The sequence below is a fragment of the Puntigrus tetrazona genome, chromosome 18, assembly GCF_018831695.1.
Source record: "Puntigrus tetrazona isolate hp1 chromosome 18, ASM1883169v1, whole genome shotgun sequence".
In the NCBI taxonomy this organism is placed as follows: Eukaryota; Metazoa; Chordata; class Actinopteri; order Cypriniformes; family Cyprinidae; genus Puntigrus; species Puntigrus tetrazona.
In genome coordinates, this window is record NC_056716.1 from 17,570,338 (window position 1) to 17,596,942 (window position 26,605).

General features: G+C 37.8%; 1 protein-coding gene across 2 annotated transcripts in view; it reads left to right on the forward strand.

Moving 5' to 3' along the window:
• Positions 1–26,605, forward strand: part of LOC122363047 (protein unc-13 homolog C) — a 138,025-nt gene that overhangs the window by 15,128 nt on the left and 96,292 nt on the right. For both annotated transcript variants that reach the window (XM_043264911.1, XM_043264912.1), the window contains exons 5-10: positions 1,174–1,252; positions 3,772–3,777; positions 4,850–4,921; positions 11,712–11,931; positions 15,149–15,376; positions 18,933–19,074. In XM_043264911.1, the coding sequence (XP_043120846.1) occupies positions 1,174–1,252; positions 3,772–3,777; positions 4,850–4,921; positions 11,712–11,931; positions 15,149–15,376; positions 18,933–19,074 (747 nt within the window). The remainder of the gene's footprint in view (positions 1–1,173; positions 1,253–3,771; positions 3,778–4,849; positions 4,922–11,711; positions 11,932–15,148; positions 15,377–18,932; positions 19,075–26,605) is intronic.

Consider the following 26,605-nt stretch of genomic DNA (forward strand, 5'->3'; position numbering starts at 1 on the left):
ACACACACACACACACACAGATATTATTTTTCTGATAGACCACAGAAGTGTGTATGGATGTGTTATTTGTGGGTTTTCCTGGGACCTGATCTAGTGTTAATTGTTTGCAATGGTATGACTCCAGGTTAATGAATGTAGTGTGCATGAATTAAATTTTTGGTAATGAGCTGTCAAAAATAAATAAATAAAGCTGGCACTGTTGGCATTTGAGCTTATTAAAGGCCCCGTTCTCATTAAGTGCTGATGATGTCACTGTTCTAACAAACACACACACACACACACACACACACACACACACGTTTCTGCGTGAATGAAAAATACACCTGTGTACTGCATACTGTGCAGTATGTATTGTATACTGCTTATTATACAATGTCAAACAGTATGCATTATGCAACGACAAACATTTCAAACAGCGGTGTGCGAAATATGACCTCACTGTGTTGCATCCATCCTGATTTTATGTGGAATATATAGTGTGTATATTTTTCTTTTGAGAAAAGAAAAATATACACAGAAAGGTGGTATTATATTGGAAAATAAACATTTATTTTGTATTTTTAATACATTTTTGTGTAACAATTAGTGGTCCAATTAAATAAAAACTTGAATCATTAATTGTATGAATCATATCGGAAATTAAATATATTTTAAATACAAACTCATTGAATATTTATTTGACATTTTTAATGTAATTTTCTGTAAAATAATAACATTTGATGGTCCAAAAAAATAGAAGACTCGATTATGAGACATTATAAACCGAGCGTTGTTCATGCAAGCATATTAAATATTTCTGTTACTTTTTTTAAATCCAATTAAATCTTGCATTAATTGCAACCTTAATTAATCTGATCAAATAATTAGTGCACAAGATAATGTCAAAAATCTACTGCGTTTTGCTTTAAATGAATAATCAATTTGAACACACTGCATTGCATTTACAGTAACCACGGTGTCCTGTAGTTGTATATTTGGCAAGTTATTCTTCTATGCATGCATGCAGTGGGCCCGTGTGAGACAAGAGCAGTTATGATGGACTTCCTTTTCCTGCCCATCCCATGTTATTTGCCGGTGCCGTAAATCACCCGGCTGCTTTTTAGCCGGGTAATGTTTCACAGCGTACAGCATGATTATGGTATTAATAGACTCTAAATCTGCCTCCATCCCCAGGGTTGGCAGTATACTTTACGGCATTGACAGCATGCCAGATTTACGTCGCAAGAGGACCATGCCTATTGTCCGAGACCTGGTGAGTAATCACACCCGGCACCGTTATGTTTGACTGATGGAGCTTTAGAAGACTGTATTAGCCAATCAGACCCAGCGAGCACACGGTCACTCGTCCGACTCTACAACCCCACACCGTCAGCAGACCACATGCAAGATGGAGGCGCACACTTGTTTATGTTTTGATGCTATTTTGAGGCTTTTACGCTCCACCAGAGTAAAAGTAGGTCACCCGCCTGGTGTTCTCCACAATATCTGCAAGTCAGTTCAAATCATCTGTCTTGTCTTTAAATGTGTAGCGCTCACATATTGATAATGAAGTGCTGTTTAATTTACGAGATTCTAGATGGCGAATGATCGATCCATAGCATCTCCGTAGTATGTGTTTCTATTTATATTTTTGCATTTGTTAAAGGAATAGTTCGCCTAGCAGCCTGAAAATGTGCCGTTAGTTCACTCAGCGGCACGCCGTCTGAGATGTAGGGGACGGTAAAATGGAGTTTTAGCTGAGAACTGTGGCCCTTTTGGGTTCATGAATTGCAACCGGCTGCATTCAAAACACAAAACAAAAATGATCCTGGTGATATATTGAGGTCTTATGAAGAGAAACGATCAGTCGGGACAAGAAACTGAACATTATTTACCAAATTATTATATATATATAAAACATGCAGTGAATAAACTAGTCTTCATCAGCACATATTTTTACATAAACATTGAAAAAAAACTTTTTCTCTCCTTAATTCAAGCTCTAGTTGAGCTGGTTCGCTGAAAAACCAGCATCGTAAGATCGTATATGTCAGTATATTGAGTCGGAGGGACTATCAGGCTTATGAAAGTAAGTTTTGATTTTGACTGGATCTGTGATTTTGTGCTTCGGTCTAATTTGGTGAACTGATTCATCCAGTTCACTGAAAAGAATCGTTTGAAAAGAATGATTGGCTCTGAGTAAATAATGTTCAGTTTCTTGCACGAACTGATTGTTTTGCTTCATAAGACCTCTAATATTTCTTCAGGAACCGTAGGTGTTGCTTGACTTGTTTTATTGAAATCTCAAAGTCACTGTGGCCATTGCATTTCATCAATCACCAAGGATCACAGCTTCAGCTCAAAATCTACCGATCTACTAAAGAAAAAGAAGTCACCTGCATCTTGGATGGTTTGAGGGCGAGTAAGTTAACAGCACATTTTCATTTTTGGACGAACCGCTCCTTTAACATTTCGAAGGATTTCTTTCTTTGCAGTCCGCGTCTCTGTGTCCATTGTTTGTTCTCGATTTTGTTAAAGCGAAAGTTTCTTAACCGATTCTTGCATTGAGTTTTGTGCAACTGTTCAGCTTCTGAAGGACAAATGTTGATGCTGTATCTGTCCATATTTTGCATGAAATTAAAAACCAACCCTGTTTTGGTAAGTACGGGTCATCGTTCAGTTTTCTTTTGGTTTTTTGGCGTGTCCTGTGGTCCATTCCCACTTGGGCCCATATTGACGTATGGGCGATATTTTTCCGTGAGTTGTCAGATTTCCCTCCAAAACGCTTGTTTTCCACTCGAAACCCGATGATGCATTCGAAACCGAAATGTTGACAACTCCACCCAAAAATATACATCCGAGGACTTCATTGACTTCTGATTTAACTGTGTGCTGTTTTAAATCCATGTAAAAGTGACGTGCGCCAGTGAGCCTTTTACAGCGTGGATGAAGTCAGTGCTGTACCGGGTCCGATCTGGTCTATCCCATCATGCCTCTGTCCTCTGTTTCTGTCCCCCTTGTTGGCTGTGTGATTGCTTCAGGGCAACGACAGTCGGTCGCGGGAGGGTGGGGATCGGCCAAAACTGCAGCGGGGGCTTTGTGTTTCCAAATTCAGATGTTTCCATTGCCTGCAGCAACCCTCAGCAATTCAAGTGCATGTTTCGAGACTTACATCAACACTCGGCGTTCATGTAGAGGTCAAATCTACCCTGTTTTCCTATGCACCCCTGCTTTAAGGGGCCGTCGGTAGCCCGCTTGGTCTTTACCACCATCAGGATCAGGGTCAGATGGTAAAGACGAGTCCGGTACGGTCCGCTGTCCATGCCTGCCGATCTAAATATGGCTAATCGTGGCTTTTTGACTTTTAACCGGCTCCCATTCCCCCCCTCATTGGCTCTTTCTTACTCTCTTTCTCTGTCCTGAACTCTTTGGATGGTGTTTTTTGAGCTGGCTTTGAAACATGCCGTCTGGTCTTGTCTGTTTGTAGCAGTATACTCGCAGGCAGTAGGAATATGTCAGGGCGCCTTTCAGTATCTTAACTAAACGATTGCACAGCAAATGCATGAGTGAACTATAAATTTTTGCTGCATGTCAGAGGTGAGTTATTTAAGGATTGAGCCTCACCTCTGCGGCTTTCACTCTGCTCTTTAGACCAAAAACTCGATCTGATTTTCTGCATGACGGCAGGTATGACGTACAGAGATGTGCTTACTGTGTGTGAACGACTTCTTGTCTTTGCTAAGTGTTTAATTTGGTGTCTTTTCTTCTTGTCCCTGCATCTGGACACCCTAGGCTTTGGTAAGTCTTTTGCATTGTTAATGAATCCAGTGTTCGTCTGCCCGTGGTATCCCACAATCCCCTGTGTGGTTCAGTGCTTGGTGGAAAGAATAAAGTGACATTATTTCAGCTGCTAAATATGCTTAAAGTTCACTCTGATTTGTTCTAGCTCATTAGATATGATTTTATGGTGCCGTGGAAGCTTGTTTGAAGCTGTCCTCATTGGGTGCTTTCTTTTTAAATGCTTTTCTTGACATCTGTGTTAATAAAAGTGACAACAGAATTTGCTGTATGTGTGCTGTACGTATGTGTTTTCTTCATATTCGTAAATATGTTGTTTTTGACTTTTTCCATATCACATTTTTTAAAAATATTTAATTTGTGTATGTGTTTAACTATTGATTTTATTTATGCACTCATTCGTGTATTCATTCATATTTGTTTTTGAGTTTGCAATGGATTTTTTTTTCTTTATTTGACGTAAAACTGTAAAATGTTTTGCATGCATAATGGAAAATGTCAGCTCTGCTCCAAATCCTAGTGAGCCGTCTACCTACTATACAGCGTTTCTAAGAATTTTTTGCGCATTTGTGGCGTTAAGGCCATTCTTAAACGCGTTTTAAGGCAGGATTGCTTCACAGTCCTATTAAATGCATGGCAGCAATCTCAGAAAAACACGTTCTTTCTTCTTACGCTGGGCTGTTTTTCCTTACACTTGCTTTATGCAGACGGCGGCACTAGTTTAAGTACAGAGCTGTAATTTTTCACTCACGAAACGTGAGCAACGAGGCCTCAGTCGTCTGTCTGTGTCTGCCTTGTTATTGAGAAAGCAGGTCTCCTGAAATATTTAAAATCGCAGTAAACCTAATGAACTGAAGGCGTATTACACAGTGCAGAATTTTCTTCTTTTCTGCAACATTTCCCTTCTGTTGAACATAAAATAAAGAGCTTTCTGAGAGTTGCGCTCTGTAGGGTAACAGGTGAAAGTGCTTTCCCAGCCTGAGCAATCAGCGCCTCATGATAACATTCAGCCTAACACAACTGCTTTCTACGTTTTTGATGCGTTTCTGAGCGTTTCCTCGCTTCGTTTCAGACATTGGCTGCTCGAAAGGCAGGCATTGCGTTTGGGCTGGTGAACAGAACGACTCTGAACAACGAGGAGCTGGTGAGTGTAAAACACACACGCTTTCGCCGCGTAGACTCGTGCGTAAATCACTCTGTAAGCAGCCAGTCTGAGTCTAACGAGGAGCGATCATGTGGCACTAATGTAAAGCTCATGCATAACGTCACAACTGATACGGAAACACACATCGGAGCCAGAGGCAAAAACAAACGACCGAGACTACTTTTAATCTCTAATCTCAGTCGTCGTCACAGAATAAACTTTGATGCACAGCAGCTACTCGCTAAGTGTGTGTTTATTTCAGAAGCAGCGACTTAATAAACGAACTACAGCCAGTAAATAAATGAATGCACATGAAATATAGATTTATATCTGTGTAGTTTCTAATGTACACCGCTGTTCAAAAGATGGGGCCGATTGCCAAAACCGGCTCCGTTTGAGCGTGAATGTAGTAAAAATTTAAACTATTCGTTTTCTATGTGGATATGTGTCAAAGTGTAATTTATTTCCGTGATCAATGAATTTTCAGCAGTCTTTAGTGTCACGTGATCCTTCAGAATCATTCTTATGCTGATTTGCTGCTCAATAGACATTTCTGATTATTAGCGATGTCATGCTGCTCAATATTTTTGTGGAAACTGATTATTTTAGGCTGTTTAACGAATAGAAAGTTGAAAAAGAAGAGCATTCGAAGAGAACAAGAGATGCTTTCTGATTATATGGGTGCTGATCGATAAATCTCGTTTGAGTTGTACACTTGTGCTTTGATTCGACGGAGGGGTCAAAGCCCCGAGAGAGGAAAGAACGTCTCAATCAATAGAAGAAGAATAGCTCTTCTTTTTTTCCAGACCTTCTTCCCTCCCGTTAATTGATCCGCCGAATAAACGGCCGAGAGTGACACGCTGTGACAGGACTGTACCTGGGCCCGGGGATTCTCTGCTTGTGCGTTTTGGGAGTTTTAATTATAACATGTTGTGCGTTCAGCCACAGAATGGACATGCCGAGTAATTTCTTTCTCTCTGTTTTTATGCGCTAAAAAAAGACAGGATGCCTTTTCTGACAACAAAATTACCTGGATGTGCATTAGGCGTGTAATGGCTCCGGATGCAACCATCCCGTTTATTTTCTTCCCATTTATTTTTGGCAATAACATACAGACCAGTAAAGATGGGCATAGTGTGAGTTATGAGGTTGACTTATTATTATTATTATTATAATCATGTATTTTTATTTTAAGTTGATCTGCACTCTTGACCGCTCTAGACAATGTTCTCCAACAATAAATAATAAAACAATAATTCTGAGGATAAAGATATAGATTAAGATGAAGCAGACATGCAAAATCTACCCATATACTGTATACACATTTTGCAATAAACGTAAAACGTGTCTTTAAAACAGTATGTATATTTTTTACAGTTTGCAGTGCTTCGATTGATTGTAGTTCTCTCCCTTGTTAAAGCCATGGAGTAAATGTTCGTGTTTTTGTCCCATTTATTTGTCCTATTTAATGTTGACTCACCTCGTAACTCGTTTTCTCTTAATGGGAAAAACACTTTTAGAAACAAAGGTGCTGAAGAAGTGCACTCTGCAATGACTGTCCTGCAGAGAATGATGGGAAATGTAGTTTAGTCACACATGCATGCTAAATAGTTAGCTTTATGTCAAAAACTAATTTAGTTTTTCTGCCGACCGTAAAAAAAACAGTCCTCACAATGAAAGCAAGTGCTGTTTTGGACCCCGTTGACTTCAACTGTATGGGCGAGAATTGTTTTTTAGCAACAAGACGGTGAGCGACCGATAGCTGAATTATGAGTTATGTCTGGCTGACCTTGCCCTTTTAGAGCTGCATAAAATGCATTTATAGATTGTGTGGTTTCTAGGGAATACTTGATAGCATAATATCGGACATGATGGATCTTACAGCGATTAAAGCCCTTGATTTTGGATGCATCGGGTTTAGAGGAAATCCCCACTCGTCTCACAGCATTGCGCTAGTGCTTCTCTCATCCAGTTATACAGTGCAATCATTGCGGCATGGGCTGAAGGCAGCGTTAGCGAGTGATAAATACACAGGTCAGAGTCGGGCTCCGAGGGGCCGGTCCGTTTGCAATCCTCTGAAGAATAGCAGCAGAGCAATCACTCTTTTAGATGCACCTGTTTCCAAACAGCCTTCGACGGGGCTTAGCCCTAAAAAGGAGGAGGATCAGATATAGAGAGCCGGCCAGGCAGACTTCTAAGTAGGCCGAACAGATGTCCGAGGACTTTTAAATGCATTAAACACACCAACGAGAGAGCGAAAGAAAGTGAAATACGAGAGAGAGGGAGAGAAAGAAACAATGTGAGGGGGCCGAGAGACACAATCCCTCCGAGAGCAGCGTGCCCAAAGCAGCCCATATGCTTAAGAAGACACCGGAAAACAAGGACAGAAACTGTTATATCACTATCTTCGTCCTCAACGCTCACAGCAAGAGGGAGGAAAATCAACAGAGAGTGTTTGGATTCGCTTCGTGACATTATTCGGCGAAACACCTCAGTCGGCTTCCTCCTGAGATCGCGTTAGTCAAGGTTTTCTGTGCCAGAAACATTCATTATTTACTTTTACACGACCGGCATTGACGCTCTTTTTGCCGCCGTATCTTTTATGCAGATGGCCGCTTTGCATTTCGTGGTCTTTGCGTACGAGTAGACACAAAGTCGTAATGTACGCAGTACGTACGATATATTTCGCGAACCGTGCAGCTTCGCTAGTCGAGACGTCAATCTGCAGGTTTAGATTGGCTTTACGAAGAGAGTGCATGTTTAAAAGGAGCTATTTTTTTACGATTGGAATTGGAATAGAGAGTTAGGTGTTATTAAGATATGATCCGTCCCAACAAGCTGTCAAGAAATGGGCGTTATGAATGCTGAAATTTAGAAAATGAATTTGCTCCAGTCTTCAGTGTCACGTGATCCTTCAGAAATAATTCTAATGTGCTGATTTAAAGCTAAGGATGATTTTTATTATCAATGCTGAAATTGATTAATATTTAGTAACACTTTACAATAAGGCCCATTGGTTGACTAAAACTATAAACTATAACTATAAACTAAATGCAGCGCTCATCTTAGTTCGTGTTCATTTCAGCGTTTGCTAATGCATTATTAAGTTATGTTTGTTAATATTAGTTGATGCTAATAACGAAGAAACGCCGAACAGCTGTTCTTCATTAACTAACACTGACGAAGATGAATAAATAGTGTAATAAATGCATTGCTCGTCGTTTTTTTTCATGTTAGGTGACGCATTAGTTCATGTCAACAAATGATAGCTTCCGCAGAAGCCAACGTTTTTTTTGTAGTTGTTCGAAATAGAAATCTGACATTGTATATGACCCCGCTCTTCTCGGTTCAATGCATCTTCGCTAAATAAAAGCATTAGACGTTAAAGCAAAGACATCACTGAAGACGAGACGCTTCGGGAAGCCTCGTTAAAGGCTTAGTCGCTCTCCTTCAAGTCGTTCCAAAGTCGTTTCGTCGAGCACGAAAGAGGGGGTTTCTGCTGTTTAAGATGCTGGGAGGCGAGTGGGTCAGCGCCTGTGTGTTTGACAGATGCTTTAATTCCTCCGTCCCTCATTTCTGCTGGAGTTTGTGACGCTCCTGACCGCTTTGTTCAGCGTGAGCGATTGCTCCATGAATATTCCTTCTCTCTCTCTCTCTGGCTGATAGCCCGGTGTTTAATTCAGAGGATAACTCATCCGGTCGCTTCAGAGTTGCTAGATTAAATTGGAAAGTCCTTTTCTGTTTTTGCCAGCTGTTAATTCCTTCTCATTTGCATAATGTCGCGGGTCGAGCATGTAACGGCCAGCAGCGATCAGACCTCGTATAGATGACGTGACAAACATCATCCCTGGTAATGATTGGTGAGCCTGGATCACAGAAGCAGCCATCGGCAGCACATCCTTTTATTAGTCTAAATCATGCACTTTTCTTTTATGCCAAAAATCACTAGGACATGTTCCAACAATATATTTTGTAAAATTTCTACTGTATATATATATATTTTTGTAATATGCATTGCAAAGGACTTAAGTTGGGCAACTTTAAAGGTGATTTTCTCAATATTTTGATGTTTTTTGCACCCTCGGATTACATATTTTTCTTTTATGCAATCATTAGGATATCACGTAAGGATCACCTTCCAAGAAGATATTTGGTACTTTTCCTACTGAAAATATATAAAAAACATTTTTAGAAAGTAATATGCAATACTAAAGACTTAATTTGGACAACTTTAAAGGTGATTTTCTTAATATTTTTGCACTCTCAGGTGTAGTTTTATCTGCCGAGCGTTGCATCATACTAATAATAAAAACACTTTTTTAGAAAGTAATATGCAATACTAAAGACTTAATTTGGACAACTTTAAAGGTGATTTTCTTAATATTTTTGCACTCTCAGGTGTAGTTTTATCTCTGCCGAGCGTTGCATCATACTAACAAATCATACTTCAATGAAAGCTTATTTGTTCAGCTTTGAGATCATGCATACATCTCAATTTCTGAAAAATTGTCCCTTATGACTGGTTTTGTGGTCCAGGGTCGTGTAAGTGCATATAAGGAGGAATTGCATGGTAACACATCACATATCTGAGATATAGGAACGGTTTGCAGAAATGTAGCATTGCAGTGAATGGGTGCCGTCAGAATGAGAGTCCGGACAGCTGATGAAAACATGACAGTAATCTACAAGTTATCCTCACTGTGAAATCTGCACAGCTCTAAACAAACAAATATATATCTTAGGACTGTTTTGGATTTGTGCAGATTTCTCTAAAACATTCAATTTATTTCTTACAAACGCACATCTTTTGTCTTCTCCGGATGCTAATAGGTGGACCGGAGCGCTGCGGATTACTGTGATGTTTTTATCAGCTGTTTGGGCTCTCGTTCCGACGGCACCCATTCACTGCAGAGCATCCAAGTGATGAGACACTGATGCAGCGCTACATTTCTGGATCTCAGGGAACCGTTAATTGACCAAATGTACGATGCGACCCATTTAAGCGTTTAATATAACTAAGACGACCTCTATTAATCATCGGGTGCATCTTTATTTGTGCGTCGCCGGTTATTTTTGCACTTCACATTTGATGCTGTTGCTGTTTTGTCTGTAAATTTCCCCTCAGAGTTCGGTGAGGGACGTTTCTCACTTTGCCTATTTTTGGGTCTGCTTCTCTAATTAGCCCAGACTTTCGCTCTGCGGTACTTTTAGTCGAGCTTTATTTCGTGAATAGCCGCTTGGACGCCTGGAAACCTCGGCAGCTCTTAGCGTAATGACTCTGTGGGCGAAGAGCAGAACGCACGTCTCAGCAAAAGTGCATCATGGGAAAGGAAAGCGGCGTACATCACCAGCCCACCTCGCTCGCTCTTTGTCTTTTCCAGCTTTAAAAGGACAGATTTATGCGCGCATTAATTCTGCTCTTTCGTAAGGATGCAGAAGACGCGGTCAGATTCTCTCCGGCGCTTCTGACGAAGGCCAGCGTCCGCCGAGCAGATTCAAGAGAAATAAACTTCTTAAGTGTGCGTTTCTGTGTACTTTGGGGTGAAATGTGGCACACTGCGCATGTTCTTCACAGGTCTGGTTCGGTGAGATTCACCCTGTTAGTCTCAACACGGACAGATTGAAAACTCTGTGTGGGCTTCGCATGTCTGCTATAATTAGTGAAATTAGTATCAGCGTGATATCTTTCAAAAAAATTATATATTATGATTTTTCCTCGGTCACCAGCTGACCGAGGCATCTGTGGTTTCAGAAGTGCTTTGTTATGAGCATCTAGATGAATCTGGTTTAGAAATATATGCCAGATGATTAAACGTCGTCTTTTTAGGCCCTTAATTAATAACTGCGAAATTATGCACTTCAAATTTTCAGAGAGATTGTTTTGAAACTTGATTAAGTCAAGTCCCAGTATGGTATTTTTCAATAAAAAAAATTTATAGGATAATATTGCTATGCATTTTAATTAAATATATCTTTTAATTCATTTATTTTATTTTATTTTTTAATTATATTTATTATATGATTATGTAATAGTGCGTATATAATGATATATTTGTATTGTATTTTACTTTGTGCACACATAAACAATCGACTAAATCCATAAAATGTCTTTACTAAGTTAAATCAAATAAAATGTATTTTTTCTCGGCTAGCTGCAAAAAGACTATTCTTATTTTCATTTAGTTTAACTTGATGTACTAAAATAAAACTGAAATAAAATTACTAAAAGGATATATATATATATATACACATATGTATATATATGTATGTATATATATATATATATATATATATATATATATATATATATATACACATATGTATATATATGTATGTATATATATATATATATATATATATATATATATATATATATATATATATATATATATATATATATATATATATATATATATGAAAAACTACTAAAATGATCTAAACTGAAATTAAATAGGAAAAGACTTATACTAATATTTTTCTAATAGTATCTCAATGGTGTTAAATAACACTGCCTCACATAAAAAAAATGCTAAACCATTTAAGAGAAAATACATAAATATTTAGTTTAATTTCTTTACATACTTGATGCTGTTCTTTCTCAAAGTTGCAGTCTTGTTCTTGGTATCTATACTAAAGAGCACAAGTTATCCTGAACACAGCAATGAATTAGATGCATTTTTTAAAAAAGCACATTTATTCACAGCAGACGTGATCGCCACGAACGCTCGTTCTTCTTCTGGGACCTCCATTGATTTGAGAAAATCGTTGATTGCGCTCTCTCTTTTCACAGAAACTGCACGTGCTCAGAAAGACCCTGCAAGCGCTGATCTATCCCATCTCCTCCACCACGCCCCACAATTTTGAGGTCTGGACGGCCACGGCACCCACCTACTGTCACGAGTGTGAGGGTCTGCTGTGGGGCATCGCCCGGCAGGGCATGCGCTGCACCGAATGCGGGGTCAAATGTCACGAGAAATGCCAGGACCTCCTGAACGCAGACTGTCTGCAACGTGAGTTTTCAGCCCTCTTCACCTGATTTCAGAGCTCTTAATGATTATGTAAGAAAGGTCAAATCCATCTTGAGAGACTTTTAGTCACCATTAAAACTTCTCAGCCAATCACCACGCTTACTTCTACATTAAAACGGGTTTGCATCCATTCTTTGATATATATATAGCCGCTAAAGATTTCAGGTTTTCAAAAACAGATGATATCATTTATTCATTTTTTGCGTCAGACTGACTAATTTTGCGAGTTTAATTTCATGCACGGTATGTGATGCTATTTTAACAGTTTGAATGCCACATTTACCATATAATGTACAGTACAAAATTCAGTACAATGTTTATTTGGTGTCTCAACAAATTATGAAACAAATACCACAAACAATAGGGGAAAGGTACAAATAAAATAAAAATAAATAGTTTTAGTTTTAATATATAGTTTTATTTTATATATATATATATATATATATATATATATATATATATATATATATATATATATATATATATATATATATAATTTTTTTTTTTTTTTTTTTCCTAGAATTGTGAGGAATAATGTACAAATTGTGAAATGAAAAGTAAGATTAAAACCCCCTAATTCTGAGAAAAAAATGTCAGAATTTTGAGGAAAAAAAAGGAGAAAAATGAATATATATTTTTTAAAATTCCATTTAAAATCGCAAAATGCAAACTAAAAAAAAGTCAGAATTGCGAGAAAGTTCGAATTCTGAATTTATTTCTAGCAATACCGAGACATAAATCATAATACTTGTGTGAAAAAAATCCCAATTGTGAAATAAATGTTTTTAATTTTTTTATTCTGTGGCAGAAAGGGGTTTTTATACAAAATCCTATAAAAATGCAATAATCAAATGTAAAATAAATCACTTCTGTGCATGAATTAAATCCTTCTTAAAGCTACTAAAGTTATTCGGTCAAGAGCAAGGAGTGATTTTCTCTTGTCTTTAGCGGTTTGATTAACATTAGAGACACCGATTAGACGTCAGGCTAGCATGTCGATCTCTCAGCAGCACCGCGCTTTTTTATTTCACAGTCAGTGGTGAATTATGCATCAATTATGGAAAGAAAAAACCCCCCAAAACGCTTTTGTGTGATGTTCCGCAATCGCTAAATCTTGAAAAGCAGGAGAAGCTGAAAAGCTCTCCACAGCTAGACTCTCTAAGAGTGAGTTTTGCATGGTTAAACACTCGTTTGTCTTCAGAAAACGTAAGTCTGCTTCATCACGCCGCAAGCCCATGAGCGCTCCTCGTCGTTTCGAAATGCCTTTGTCTGTCTGTCACTCCGCATGGCAGCTCTCGGCCCTGACGCTTTGCTTTCGGCGGCTGTTTCTTTTATTGTTTCTGCCGTTTAAACAGTTCGACGCCACGAGAATAACCGTCTTCCCTTCGATGCACGAGACGAGCGCTAAAGTCAGGCTGTGGTTGAGATATATGTGATGGAGTTCCCCTGTAAACCTCACAGACGTGGCCGTCTGCCAAAGACACAAATGGGCCTTTACAGAGAGAGAGATTTATTAAACGAGCCATCATACCCTTCATATTTACAGTGTGTGTGTGTGTGTGTGTGTGTGTGTGTGTGTGTGTGTGTGTTTAAATGTGCGTTTAGGTTGGTTTGTGAAAGAAAAGCCACGTGGTATTCAGGTCGCATTCGAGGCGAGACTCCAGTAAACTGTTTCTCTCAGTCACGCCGTTTTATTCCCACATCCAGCGCCTCTTGAACACTCTTATAAAGCTTTCGCTTGGTGTTTATGATGCTTCTCTGAATGAATGATTCATTTTAATAGGGTGCCTAGAGATACAGTGAGTCATCTGCACTCCACTAAGTCATCTAGAGATGTGCAATACTACATATAATTCAAAATCAGCTAGACTAAATTGCTATTAGCTCCTAAAGGCAATATATATATAGCGACACCGTTGGCTCTTAAGTGAACTGCAGCCAAGATATTTTTTGCACTTCACTTAGAAGTAATATTTGAGACTAAAGACAAAAAAAAATGTTTGCAAAGAATAACTTTGCCTTGGCGTGAGAAGCCTGCCCTGCTGGAAAAACATAGCATGTTGCTGGTTTATGCTGGTCAGACCACCTAAAAACCAGCTGAAACTAGCTTCAAAATAAACATGTGCTGTTTTTATTTCAACAGTGTAGCCTGAAAATTTGAAGCCGCTGTCAAAGCTTGAAAGTTTGGATAGATGTTGATAATCATGCCTAATTTAGAAAATTGCTAATATGTTTTTACCAGGGTGCTAGCGTGTTTCTAGCATGGCTGCCATGTTGCTAGCACATTGCACGCATGTATGGCATGTCGTTAACATCGACTTACATGTTTTTAGCATGATTAGAATGTTCCTAGCATATTTTGGCATGTTGTTATCACGTTGCTAGCATGTTTTGTGAATGATTGGAATGTTGCTAGCATGCTGGAAACATAATACGCATGTTGAAAACCATAAAACCATTACAAAATTTCCTGTTTATAGTGTGTTTAGGGCATTTTTCACATGCTAGTATAGTTTAGCACATGATTGAATGTGTTTTAGCACATTGCTAACACTGCAGCATGTTGTTAGCATGTGTTGGAATGATTAACATGTTGCTAGCATGTTACTAACACGATTAGCATGTTTTAGCACGTTGCTAACACTGCAGCATGTTGTTAGCATGTTTTGGAATGATTAACATGTTACTAACATGATTAGCATGTTTTTAGCGCATTGCTAACACTGCAGCATGTTGTTAGCATGTTTTGGAATGATTAACATGTTGCTATCATGTTGCTAACATGATTAGCATGTTTTTAGCACATTGCTAACACTGCAGCATGTTGTTAGCATGTTTTGGAATGATTAACATGTTGCTAACATGATTAGCATGTTTTTAGCGCATTGCTAACACTGCAGCATGTTGTTAGCATGTTTTGGAATCATTAACATGTTACTAACATGATTAGCATGTTTTTAGCACATTGCTAACACTGTTGTTTGTGGTTAGCATGTTTTAGAATGATTAGGATGTTACTTCAATGATTAGCATGTTGTTGGCGCGTTTTCTGACAAAACTCTACTGCTTAGAGGTACGTTTATGTACAAGGGAATCATTCGCTTCCAGCACAATGCGTTTTTCTGTAAGTCGCATACTGTTTAGGGCTCACGTGAGCAGTGGTAATGTAAGAACACATGTACCGTAAATCACTCGGCAGGCGCTGTGGAGAAGAGCTCAAAACACGGAGCCGAGGACAAGACCCAAAACATCATCATGGCTATGAAGGAACGGATGAAGATCAGAGAGAAGAACCGGCCCGAGGTGTTCGAGGTGATCCAGGAGATGTTTCTGCTCTCGAAGGAGGATTTGAGCGCTCACCTGAAGACGGCCAAGCAGGCTGTGCTGGAGGGAACGTCCAAGTGGTCCGCCAAAATCACCATCACAGGTGAGCAGATCACACAAAAACCACAATGAGAATGCGCTTAATGACAGCGTTGCAATGCATGCAAATGTTTATACGAAATATATAAATATATTCTTGACAACAACATGACTTAACAGCAGTAAGATATTCATAAATCTATACCTCATTATGACTGCAGTGTGTGTTTTTTCTTTCTTGTTGTGCATTTGTACAACTTGTTTGTACATTTCTATACTCGTGCGCATTATTTTATATATTTGTATATTTCCTGCGCGTTTGTTTTCTATAATATCTGCACTGTCCATGGAGTGGACCTGACCTACATTTCACTGCTGCTTATATATTTTCTATATAATCGTTTATATGACAAAAAAAAAATATTGCTATAGAATTATATGAATGAATATCAATTGTTATTGTGGTCAAATTACTATTTTATGTAATGATGTTTAATGTGATTTTTTAATGATCTTATTTGATAAAATATGTCAAATAATTTAGTAAAATAATAAAAGTAATTAAAAAAATATATATTTTGGTCTTAAATATTGTGATAGTATATTCTTCAAAGATTTAAGTGTATTTATAATTGTATTTTGTATACACTCATTCATTAGTATATTCATCATTTGTATTTATATATTATATTTACATATACATTATGTATATATATATATATATATATATATATATATATATATATATATATATATATATATATATATATATATAATGAAAAAATCTATAAAATAATTTTTTTTTGTATTTTAGAATTTCATGCCGCAAATAAAATAAGTAAAAGTATTTTATTTGGACAACTTTAAAGGCGATTTTCTCAGTATTTCGATTTTTTTGGCACCTTCACGAACTGTACATCAATGGAAAGCTCATCTATTCAGTCTTCAGACGATGTTTGCATCTCAATTTAGAAAAATGGACTATTGTGACTGATTTTCTGGCCTTCTTTATTTATTATATTTTGGTGTGAAATCGCTACAAGTTTCTAGTGTGTGTCTGTGCATCTACATGTAAGAGACCCTTCAGCGAGGAAACGCTGCTCGGTTCAATTTGGGAAATGTGCCGAGAGTTTCGCTTGTTTTCTGACAGCTCAAACCGCCAGACGACAGCAACCATCTGCTGTGGACAGAAACGTAGGCCGTCGCAGCCGTTTCTCTGAGTCATAAAGAGCCCTTTCTGTCCATCTGCAGATGCACTTGCTCTCATTGCTTTGTTTCGCTCCTATTTTATCTTCCGGGAGGCTGCGTATTAGTTCAGCGGTCTGCAGGTAAAGTTTGCTCCGCGTGTCCGTATCAGCGATGCTCCTTCACCTGACTTTGAGGGTCAAAAGAGACTGTGAATTATTGCCAAGCTTGCAACGCTGCCAGAGCGTCAATAGAACACAGAGAGAAAAACAGCTCCCTGCTTTAATTTATCCTGGCGCGCGATCGAATCTCCCGTTTTGGAAAGTATTCACGCAATGATTTATTTATCAAGGGCTTCATAGACACCGGCCTTTAGTTTGATATTAACCAGGTAAAAAAAAAAAAACTAACATCCATAAAGATTTTTAAAAATAGATTTACAAAATAACACTTCTTTTCTTGAAATAAATGTGTTTTTATTACCCACTGGCAAATTCTTTTCCTTTTCTTTCTTTAGAATAAATCAGTATAAAAAATACGAAATTGTCTGCGCTTCGTTTTCACCACTGAACAAAAAAGAAAAGGTAAAAGCGCCTTTTAATTTCATAACTCTTTCTTGTAATTGAAAGCTCATATCATGCAATTCTCACTATATTTCTTCCAAATCTGAGAGTTTTAATTGCACAATTTTTTTGTCTTTATGTCTAGCAGTTTTTTTTTCTTTTTATTTTGCCACAGAATAAAAAATAAAGTTAATTGCATTTTTTCCCCCCTCCTAATTATGATTTTTTTTTTTTTTTTTTTGTTTATATCTTGCAACTGAGAACTTTTCCTCGGAACCATGACAATTAAAAAGTCGCAGTTATACCATTTTAATATATTTTTTTTATTCTGTGGTAGACACGAACTTCAAAAAAAAGTCTAAGTGCAGTAAACTTAATTGCATATCATTTCCAAAAACAGCGACTTTGCAGTTTTGCAATTTCTCCAGTGCCGTACGTCCACCACGTGCCTTTATTTAACAAGAAACGAAAACAGGCTCGGCGGGAGATCGGTTTTTTACTTTGTTGTGTTATGCTTTTTTGCGGTAAAGACATAGATTGTTGCGCCACGAGCCAAACGGCGATCTGTCGTGACACGAATGTGTGAGCGCACCTCTGGACACGTCCTTCTTTCATTCCAGCTAAACTGTCCGGACTATATTACCCTCTTCAAGCGGCCCGGTGACATTGCACCAATCTCTGTCTGTCTCCAAGCCCAAGGATATATGTTCCCTGAATAATTTAGCGCCCTGCTCGTTCATAATTAATGAGGCGAGAGCTTCCTGTGAAGTACTATTGGCTGTGTGACGAATGGCATCCCCATTGACTGAGTTCAGTGCCTCTCGCGCTACACGCCGCTGTTATGTTGTATTATTGCACATTCGTCTGTTCTGAATTGACGTCTTAGTTATTAATGGCGCTGTACGTACACACACACACACACACTGGACATGACTGATGCTCAGAGGGTTTGTTGCGGCCCTACGCTGAAAAGAAAAAAGAACTGCTGTAGAAACTGTTTTCACTTGATAGTATGCATTTCGCAAATAAATAAAAAGAAAGGGCATGTGACAGCACGTGTATATTTTAGCGTAGATTTGGTTACAGTAAGTGAAAATAAAAAAAAAAAATTAAAAAATCTTGGCAACTAGCTGAAATGAAATAAACGTTTAAACAAATGTAAAACTTTACGATAAGGTTAATCGGTTGACATTAGTGAACTAAAATTGAACGATACTTTTATTTCTTCATTTATCAATCTTAGTTAATGCTAATTTCAACATTTGCTGATGCATTATTAAAATCAATCATTATTTTGTTAACATTAGCCAATGAACTAACACGAACTAACAACGAAGATGAATTAATACTAATAATAAATGTTAGTTAATGCATTCACAAATATTTAATGTGACAAAAATACATATTTATTTAAGTTTTTTGTTTAAATTAATTACTGTACCCTGCTCTGGGCACCAACACGTCCACTTAATAAATTACGCCGTTTGGATCTTTTCCTTCATGTATTGTAATTTTACAGATTTAATGCAGTTTGTGGGTTTCTGTCAGCATCTGTATAATGCACTCTGAATCCTCTTTCTCTTTTCTTCGGTCGTTGTTCTGGTCATTCATTGGCGGTTTTGCATCGCAGTGCTTTGTGTTCTGGTTTCAGATCACTGCGGGTCTCAGGGTCTGAGCGCTGGCCTCAACGACCCCGGCCCTAATCCATCCTCCTCAACGCGCTTTATATCGCCTTGCGTACCAAAACAATTTCCAAATGTCCCATTCTTCAGACCACAGCACTTAATCTCCCATGCAAATGCTGCTTCGCTTGCTTCGCGACCGCCCGAGTTCACACGACGATGTCTTTTTTCTGTTTCTTTCTTCCTCTAGTTGTATGTGCTCAAGGTCTGCAAGCCAAAGACAAGACGGGCTCCAGCGACCCCTACGTCACTGTGCAAGTGGGGAAGACCAAACGCAGGACCAAAACCGTTTTTGGAAATCTCAACCCGGTCTGGGAGGAGAAGTTCTTCTTGTGAGTCTCACAGAAAGCAGATGTGTTTTCTGTTTATTTACCTTCTTTGTTGCAATGTGCATCTGCTGATGGTAAGGGATGAATGTTGGACATGTTCATTGGCTTATATTCATTCTCAATTATATATATATATATATATATATATATATAAAACACATATAGTCGACACAATACATATAGTAACACACAACATTCATTAAATGCACATAACTGATAACAAAAGCTATTTAAAAACATGTTGCACACACACACACACATAAATACAATAATCTATTTTATTGTTTTAAATTAATAATTTTTTGCTATTTTAATCGTGCTTCACGCATTATGTTTATCATCACCATTTTTATGTTGGCTAATTAGACTCTCTTCTAGCAAGTGAAGATGAATTCTTTTTGACGTCAACAACAAAAGATTTGGGATTTTTTTTCTGCTCCCTCTCAAAACGTCAAGCTTATTTATCTGGCTGTTTTAATTATGCATGTTTATATGGCTGCTTGCATTTTTATATTGCCATTCAGCATCGTTTTTTTTTTTCCTGTTTCCCACGAGCCATCAGAACAGACCCGAGGCTGGTTTTTAGGGCAGATCCTCTGTACGAGCGCCGATTGAGGACAAAAACTTTTTTTTATGAGATTATTAGACACTCTTATGCAGGGAAGCTTTTTAAAATGAGCTTGAACTCAAAGGGCAGAGACGCGGTTTCCATTTCACAACATTTCTGCCACTCAATCACAAACAAATTTTCAAATGGCGTATGAATTATTCAAAGTAGCCTTTCATTAATTTGACATTTTGTGTAGAGCCCTTCCATTACCAGTATGAATATTTTTTGGTTGATAGTTGAAGGGGCTTTTTGGTCTATTTAAAAAAAGCTCTTCCGGTCATAAATGAGGAGTAATGGAAATCATTTGTATTCCCGTTGGCTTGGTCTTGCTCTCACAGGACTGTTTCTTTTCATATTTCTGTTATATATCCTTGGGGCTTCAGCAGTCATGGGTGTTGTGTTACAGTCCCTAATCCTTTCTGAAGATTTGATGTTTCTGATCATGTACAAAACCAATAAATCAGAAGCCTGTGATGGTTCCTAATGGCTAGATGCTCTTTTCGTTATTATTATTATTACTTTTTTTTTTGCTGAGGTCGTTATGAGATGAATGTGCTCAGACTTATCCATTCATGGATGGTTGGATGGATATATGGATAAATATCTGGATGGGTGGATTTATGGATGGATGGATAGATGGATAGATTGATGGTTGACTGGTTGGATGGATTCATTCATATATAGATAGATGGATGGGTGGATGTATAAATGGATAGTTGGATAGATGTATGAATGAATTAATAGATAGATAGATATATGATAGATAGATAGATAGATAGATAGATAGATAGATAGATAGATAGATAGATAGATAAATAGATAGATAGACGATGGATGATTGATGGATCATATATAGATGGAGGGATAAAAGGATGCATGTATGAATGGACTGATGGATGGAGGATAAAAGGATAGATAGATAGATAGATAGATAGATAGATAGATAGATAGATAGATAGATAGATAGATAGATAGATAGATAGATAGATAGATAGATAGATGGATTGATGGATGATAGATTGATGGATGGATGATGGATGGATTGATGACTGATTGATAGATAGATAGATAGATAGATAGATAGATAGATAGATAGATAGATAGATAGATAGATAGATAGATAGATAGATAGATAGATAGATAAATAGATAGATAGACGATGGATGATTGATGGATCATATATAGATGGAGGGATGAAAGGATGCATGTATGAATGGACTGATGGATGGAGGGAAAAAAGGATGGATGGATGATGGATGGATGGATGGATGGATGGATGGATGGATGGATGGATTGATGACTGATAGATAGATAGATAGATTGGTGGTGTGATGGATCATATATAGATAGAGGGATGAAAGGATACATGTATGAATGGACTGATGGATGGAGGGATAAAAGGATGGATGCATAAAATCATGTGTTGAGGCAAATCAAATTCAAATGAATCGTCATGAATGTGAATATTTCCAGTTGTTCTGCTCAGAATATTCCAGAACTCAAAAAGTAGTTGTACGTCACTGTGATCGTGGTTTAAACACAAATCCTGAACGTATTTTTGGATCAAATGCACAGCTGCTCTGCTTTGCTTGGCGCCATCAAACACGCTTTTATTTTGAAATGAGTGTGACTAGTTTGGGGGGTGTGGGCTCCGTACTATTACATGACTTCATCTCTGTGGTGGGTGAATGACCTAAAGCAGTGTCACGTCAGTCCCACACCAGCTCTGAACAAACACAACACATGCCCTGAACCACTGAGACAGAGCATCTCCAGCCTGTATCCCGCTGGAGAGTGTTCAAGTGATCTGCTGCTGTGTTGCTGTGAGGAAGATTGCTGGATTATTTTATACCACCCCTAATCCTCATCGCCCACTTTAATTTCCCTTTTCAATCCGAATTGCTATCTTAATCCTGAAATGCCAGCCTCTGTCTGTGGAGGAGGGTTTCTCATCTTTAATGGGTTCTTCTATATGCTAAAGGCCACACAGATCTCTCTCTCTCTATCTCATATACGGCTTGCATGAGTTTCTCCAAAATGCCATATTTTATATTGTTTTGGTGAACACTATTCCAGACTAGATGCTTATATTTGGTTGGATTGTGTTTTTATTTGACAAAAATGTTAATTTATGTATTTGTTTGTATAATTTTTTTAAATAATAATAAGATTTTTGTTTAAAATATTTCTATAAATACCCGTTTTTATGAATTTTTTTATTTATAAAAAATGAATTAGTGCTGTCAAAAGATTAATCGCGAATAATCAGATCCAAAAAAAAAATATTCGTTTACATAATAATATATTTTTGTGTACTGTGTATCTCTATTACGAATATATAAATACACACACACTGTATGTATTTCATATATTTCAGAAAAAATATTTATATATACTTAATATATAAACTAAATTATATGAATATAAATACATGTAAATATTTTTAAATATATGCTGTATTTAAATATAATAAATATTTAATAAATATTATATAATAAATATAATAAATATACACAGAACACACACATATTACAAACATATTTAAAAAACATTTAAAAAAAATTTGGAAGTAATTATTTATGTGACAGCACTAAAACGAATGCGTGAAGCTGGAATAAAACAGTCTGCCTTGTTTAAAAGCAGAGGCGATGTTATTTCATATTGCACGCTCAAATAGTTAAAATATTGACGTGCAAAAATGCTGTCAGGGAAAGAGTTAAAAATGACTTTAATACTTCTATTTTCTGCCTTGCTCTTTTTCTCTTTCCATTTGTCTCACTTTCTCTTTCTAAACAGCTGCAGTGTTCATCTTTCATCTCATTTCTGTCCTTGATTGGTGGCTCCCGTGGGATTTTTTTTCTGATTGGTGCGGAAAGCAGTGGGGATGGAAGGGTGAATGGGAGGCTGGCGGACTAAACCCTTTAAATGGGCTTTCTATAGAAGCATCAACATAAACTTTCCCATAATGCTTAGAGGCCATGTCCTCAAGCTCCCGGGCCTGTCAGGTTTCTTCATGTCACGGGACGTTTCGCTACGGCGCGCTAGGCCGCTCTTGTCGCCTGTAGAATCAGCGCAAAGTTCCTGTTTAACTGCATGAGATCAGTGGAGGAAGTAAAGCGTGCATTACTCAGAGCTCTCACAGCAGCCATCAGCAACCATTAACACCGTCATACCCCGTAGAAGAGCGCTTCGGGTGAAAAGACCATCAAACAACACTCAGAAACTTACTTACTGATTACTGCTGCTCCTAATCGGCCTTAGAGATCTGAACAAATGCATCACTCGGGCGAAAGCACCAATACGTTAGCATTCATCTGCAAAAAAATTACGATTTTATCTGTTTATTCAAAGGGGTTTTTTTTCTTTTAAAGGTCCGGACACGCATTTTTGGCTACAAAAGGAATCTTAAAACTTTTTAAAGAACCTTTTTTAGAACCTTTTTTCACCACAAAGACCTTTTGTGGCGCAGAAAAGGCCTTCAGATGCGAAAGGTCCTTTATGGAGCCATTTAGACAAAAAAGGTTCTTCTACGGCGCCGTGAAGCACCTTTATTTTAAGCAGTGTGATAAAGCCTTAATGCACTCCGATATTAAATTCATTTTGTTAAAATAAGCAATATTAGGCTTTTTGACCCCTCCCCAAAAAATGAAAGCACACAGATATTTTTGTTGGATAATTTAGCTTTGATAAACTGGCATAAAATGAGAAATGCTACTTAAATATGTCTCAAATAATCTGTCAAAAATAATCTCATATATATATATATATATATATATATATATATATATATATATATATATATATATATATATATATATATATATATATAATTGTGCAATTAAATTAATCTAAATCAAAATTGCAATAAACAATTATAACAATAAATATATATATATATATATATATATGAGATTATTTGCAAGAACAGATAACTTTTTTATTTTCAAAAATTATTTTTATTATTGCAATTTTGATTTAGATTAATTTAATTACAATAAATAAACAACACAAAATTCACTTATCTGATTACTTATCTGCAAATTAATATATATATATAATTATTAGTATATATGATGATGTCATATATTATGGATAATTCTATTGTATTCTGTGTTTTTAATTGAACATTAAAAACATGGAATACAATAAACCTCCTCTTTAGGACGTGTTTTTTGTACCCCTGGTCTACAAGACAAAAAGAAGGATATAGAGCTGCAACTGAGAACGACACACACACACATCTACATTGAATATTAAAGAAGAGATCCCACTGTCTTGCTGTTGAACAGTGTGTGTGTGTGTGTGTGTGTGTGTGTGTGTGTGCAGTCGACCTCGCGCTGGTGTGAGAAATGAGAAATGTGACAGGTAATTACATCCAGTCTGTGACTTACTCGAGCAGTAACGTCTGAGACCGGGGCTGTATCGTGAGCACAGCTGCACCGAAAGGCCGCTGTCAGACACAACAAGCAGCGACGGGCCTGTGACCCCTTCAGCTGTGACCCCATTCACATCCAAACGGCCTCAAGCGTCCAATCCCGGTCGAGCGACGCCGTAGCCCCGCCCCCCCCAGACTCGTGCCGTTGCTTGATTGGGTGATGCGGCGTCTGTCTGGTAATTTGGCCAATCGGAGCGAAACCGAGAAATCTCTGCGTGGGAAAACTCTCTTCATCCGGAGCTCGATGAATATCTGAGTCTGGAGGGCGACGGGAAACTCCAGGGCTCGCTGGATTTGGGGGGATTTATGCAGGATTACGGGGGAAATGCATATTATGAGACGAGCTCTCACCTGTTTAAACTTTTTCGAAGTCTGAAAGGCATTAGAGAGATAGATCGTTTGTTGTCTCGGGGTTGATAGCGTGTCTCTCTCTGTCATAATAGCAGATTAAACCCATCAAACCGTCTTCGCAGTAGGTGTCTTTTTACAACAGCCGATGAAGAGCTGCTATAAATCTCCTCGAAACCTTCTGCTGCGGTGCGTTTTCTCTTCCCACCCCGTTGTTGTGAAACGTGACGGCGGACGGGAGGCGATCCGTGACGCCGATTCGCTTCGCAACTGTGCGGCTAGGCCCATCTGCATATTAGCATGCTTTCTGGATTAGCCTTAAACTAAACGTTTCGAGTGCTTTCGAGCGCACTTCAAAGAAGCACAGAAACTGGGCTCGTTTCTCTCGTTTGGTCTGAGATTGAGTCGCAGACTGTTAATGAGGACACAATGTGCTGCTGCATTGCTATATTTGAGGATTTGGACGTTTGCAAGGCTTTTTTTAATACTTTAAATGTCACTTCAGTGAATGTATTGCTCAACTTTCGCCTGAATCCATTTTTAGTGTAAATGTCTTTTTTTTTTTTTTTTCTCAAGAAATGTCTATTTTACAGCATTTTTGCATTTTATTTAAAAAGCAGAATGATTTAAATCAAGATCAAAAACCCAGAGTCAAGCGTGAGTGCATAAATCAGTTTTAAACAAATATAATCGTTTATTTTCATCAAATCATCGAGTAAGGTTAAGGTGATGTTCAGGTCACAACATTGAGGACGTTTATGAAAAAGAGTAAAAAAAAATGTTTTTACTTTCACTCATCGACATTTTTTTTCACTTTTACTGTTTAGAGTCTGTTTTTTTTAACTTCAAGGCTGTATTCATTCGATCAAAAATACAGTAAAAATACTGAAATATTATCGCGACTTAAAATACCTGTTTTCTACGTGAATGTCTGCAAAAATGCAATTGATTTCTGAGGTCAAAGCTGGCTTTTCAGCGTCATCACTGTCTAGAAAAACCATTCTAGTACGATAAGTTTAAGATTTCTGATTGCTATCAATGTTGAAAACAGTGCGATTCACAGATCAATGTGCGGCATTCTGCTTTGCGTTATAAATGTCTCATTCTGATCGCTTTCTCAGCGGATCCCAAACTTTTTTACAGTTGGCGTCAGACCTGACCTCTACTCAATAAAGCACAGTGACACGGGTTCGTCTGTCTCTCTCTCTGCCATCCGTTTTTTTCTGCGAACTCTAAGCGTTCCTGCGATATGATGATATTTATATTTCCTCCTGTCAGTGTGATTTGAAGTGATGTGTGTCTGGGCTGCGCTGCGAGGCTGTGGTGTGTTTCTGTCTGTCTGTGAGCCCGTCTCTCTCTCGGTTCACTCCTCCACCGGAGAGACGGACCACAGGAGGCTAAGTGCCCTGTTTGGAGATTCAGTGGAGCATATGACCTTTAAAAGCAGTTCGGCAAGCAGCTCGCCACTCTCCTGGCAGCTCGTGTGTGTGTGTGTGTGTGTGTGTGTGTGGACTTTCTTGGCTATACTTTAGGGACAAAACTGTCCCTTGACGTCAGCTAAATAACAAAAGACTTCCCTTTGGGGACGTCCTCAAAGGTAAATTGACTCTTAAATGCGGTCAGTAGTGTTTTGTCATGAGAAGGAAAAACCACAAATGAGATCTGTTTGATATATGAACTATTTTTCCTAGAGAGCAGTGCAATCAAGTGGAGATTTTTAAGATTCTGCGCTCGGATGTTCATGGTATGCGATTAAACGTCAGCATTTCTCATTAAACCGTTTATTTTATGCACTTTAAAAAGAGACTTTTATTTTTGTCTTATGGGATATTCAGGGTGTTCTTACCAGGTTGTATGTTTTCCCGAAATAAAAGACAAAAAATGTTATCTTGTTTCCCATGCACAGATGTCTTACCTTTCTTAAGATGAGGCGCAAAATGAATTGTTTTCTGAAAAATAATAATGTATATAATAATGCATTATAATAAAAAATTAGCCTATTCTAGGATCTTTAAAAAATAGTTTATATAATGCTTTTTAATGCAATTATTTACGCCCCCTCTGTTTTTGTTACTGTAATGTGAAGAAAGCATATCATTTACATGCAAGTCATATTTTACTCCAAAAAAATATATAAAATA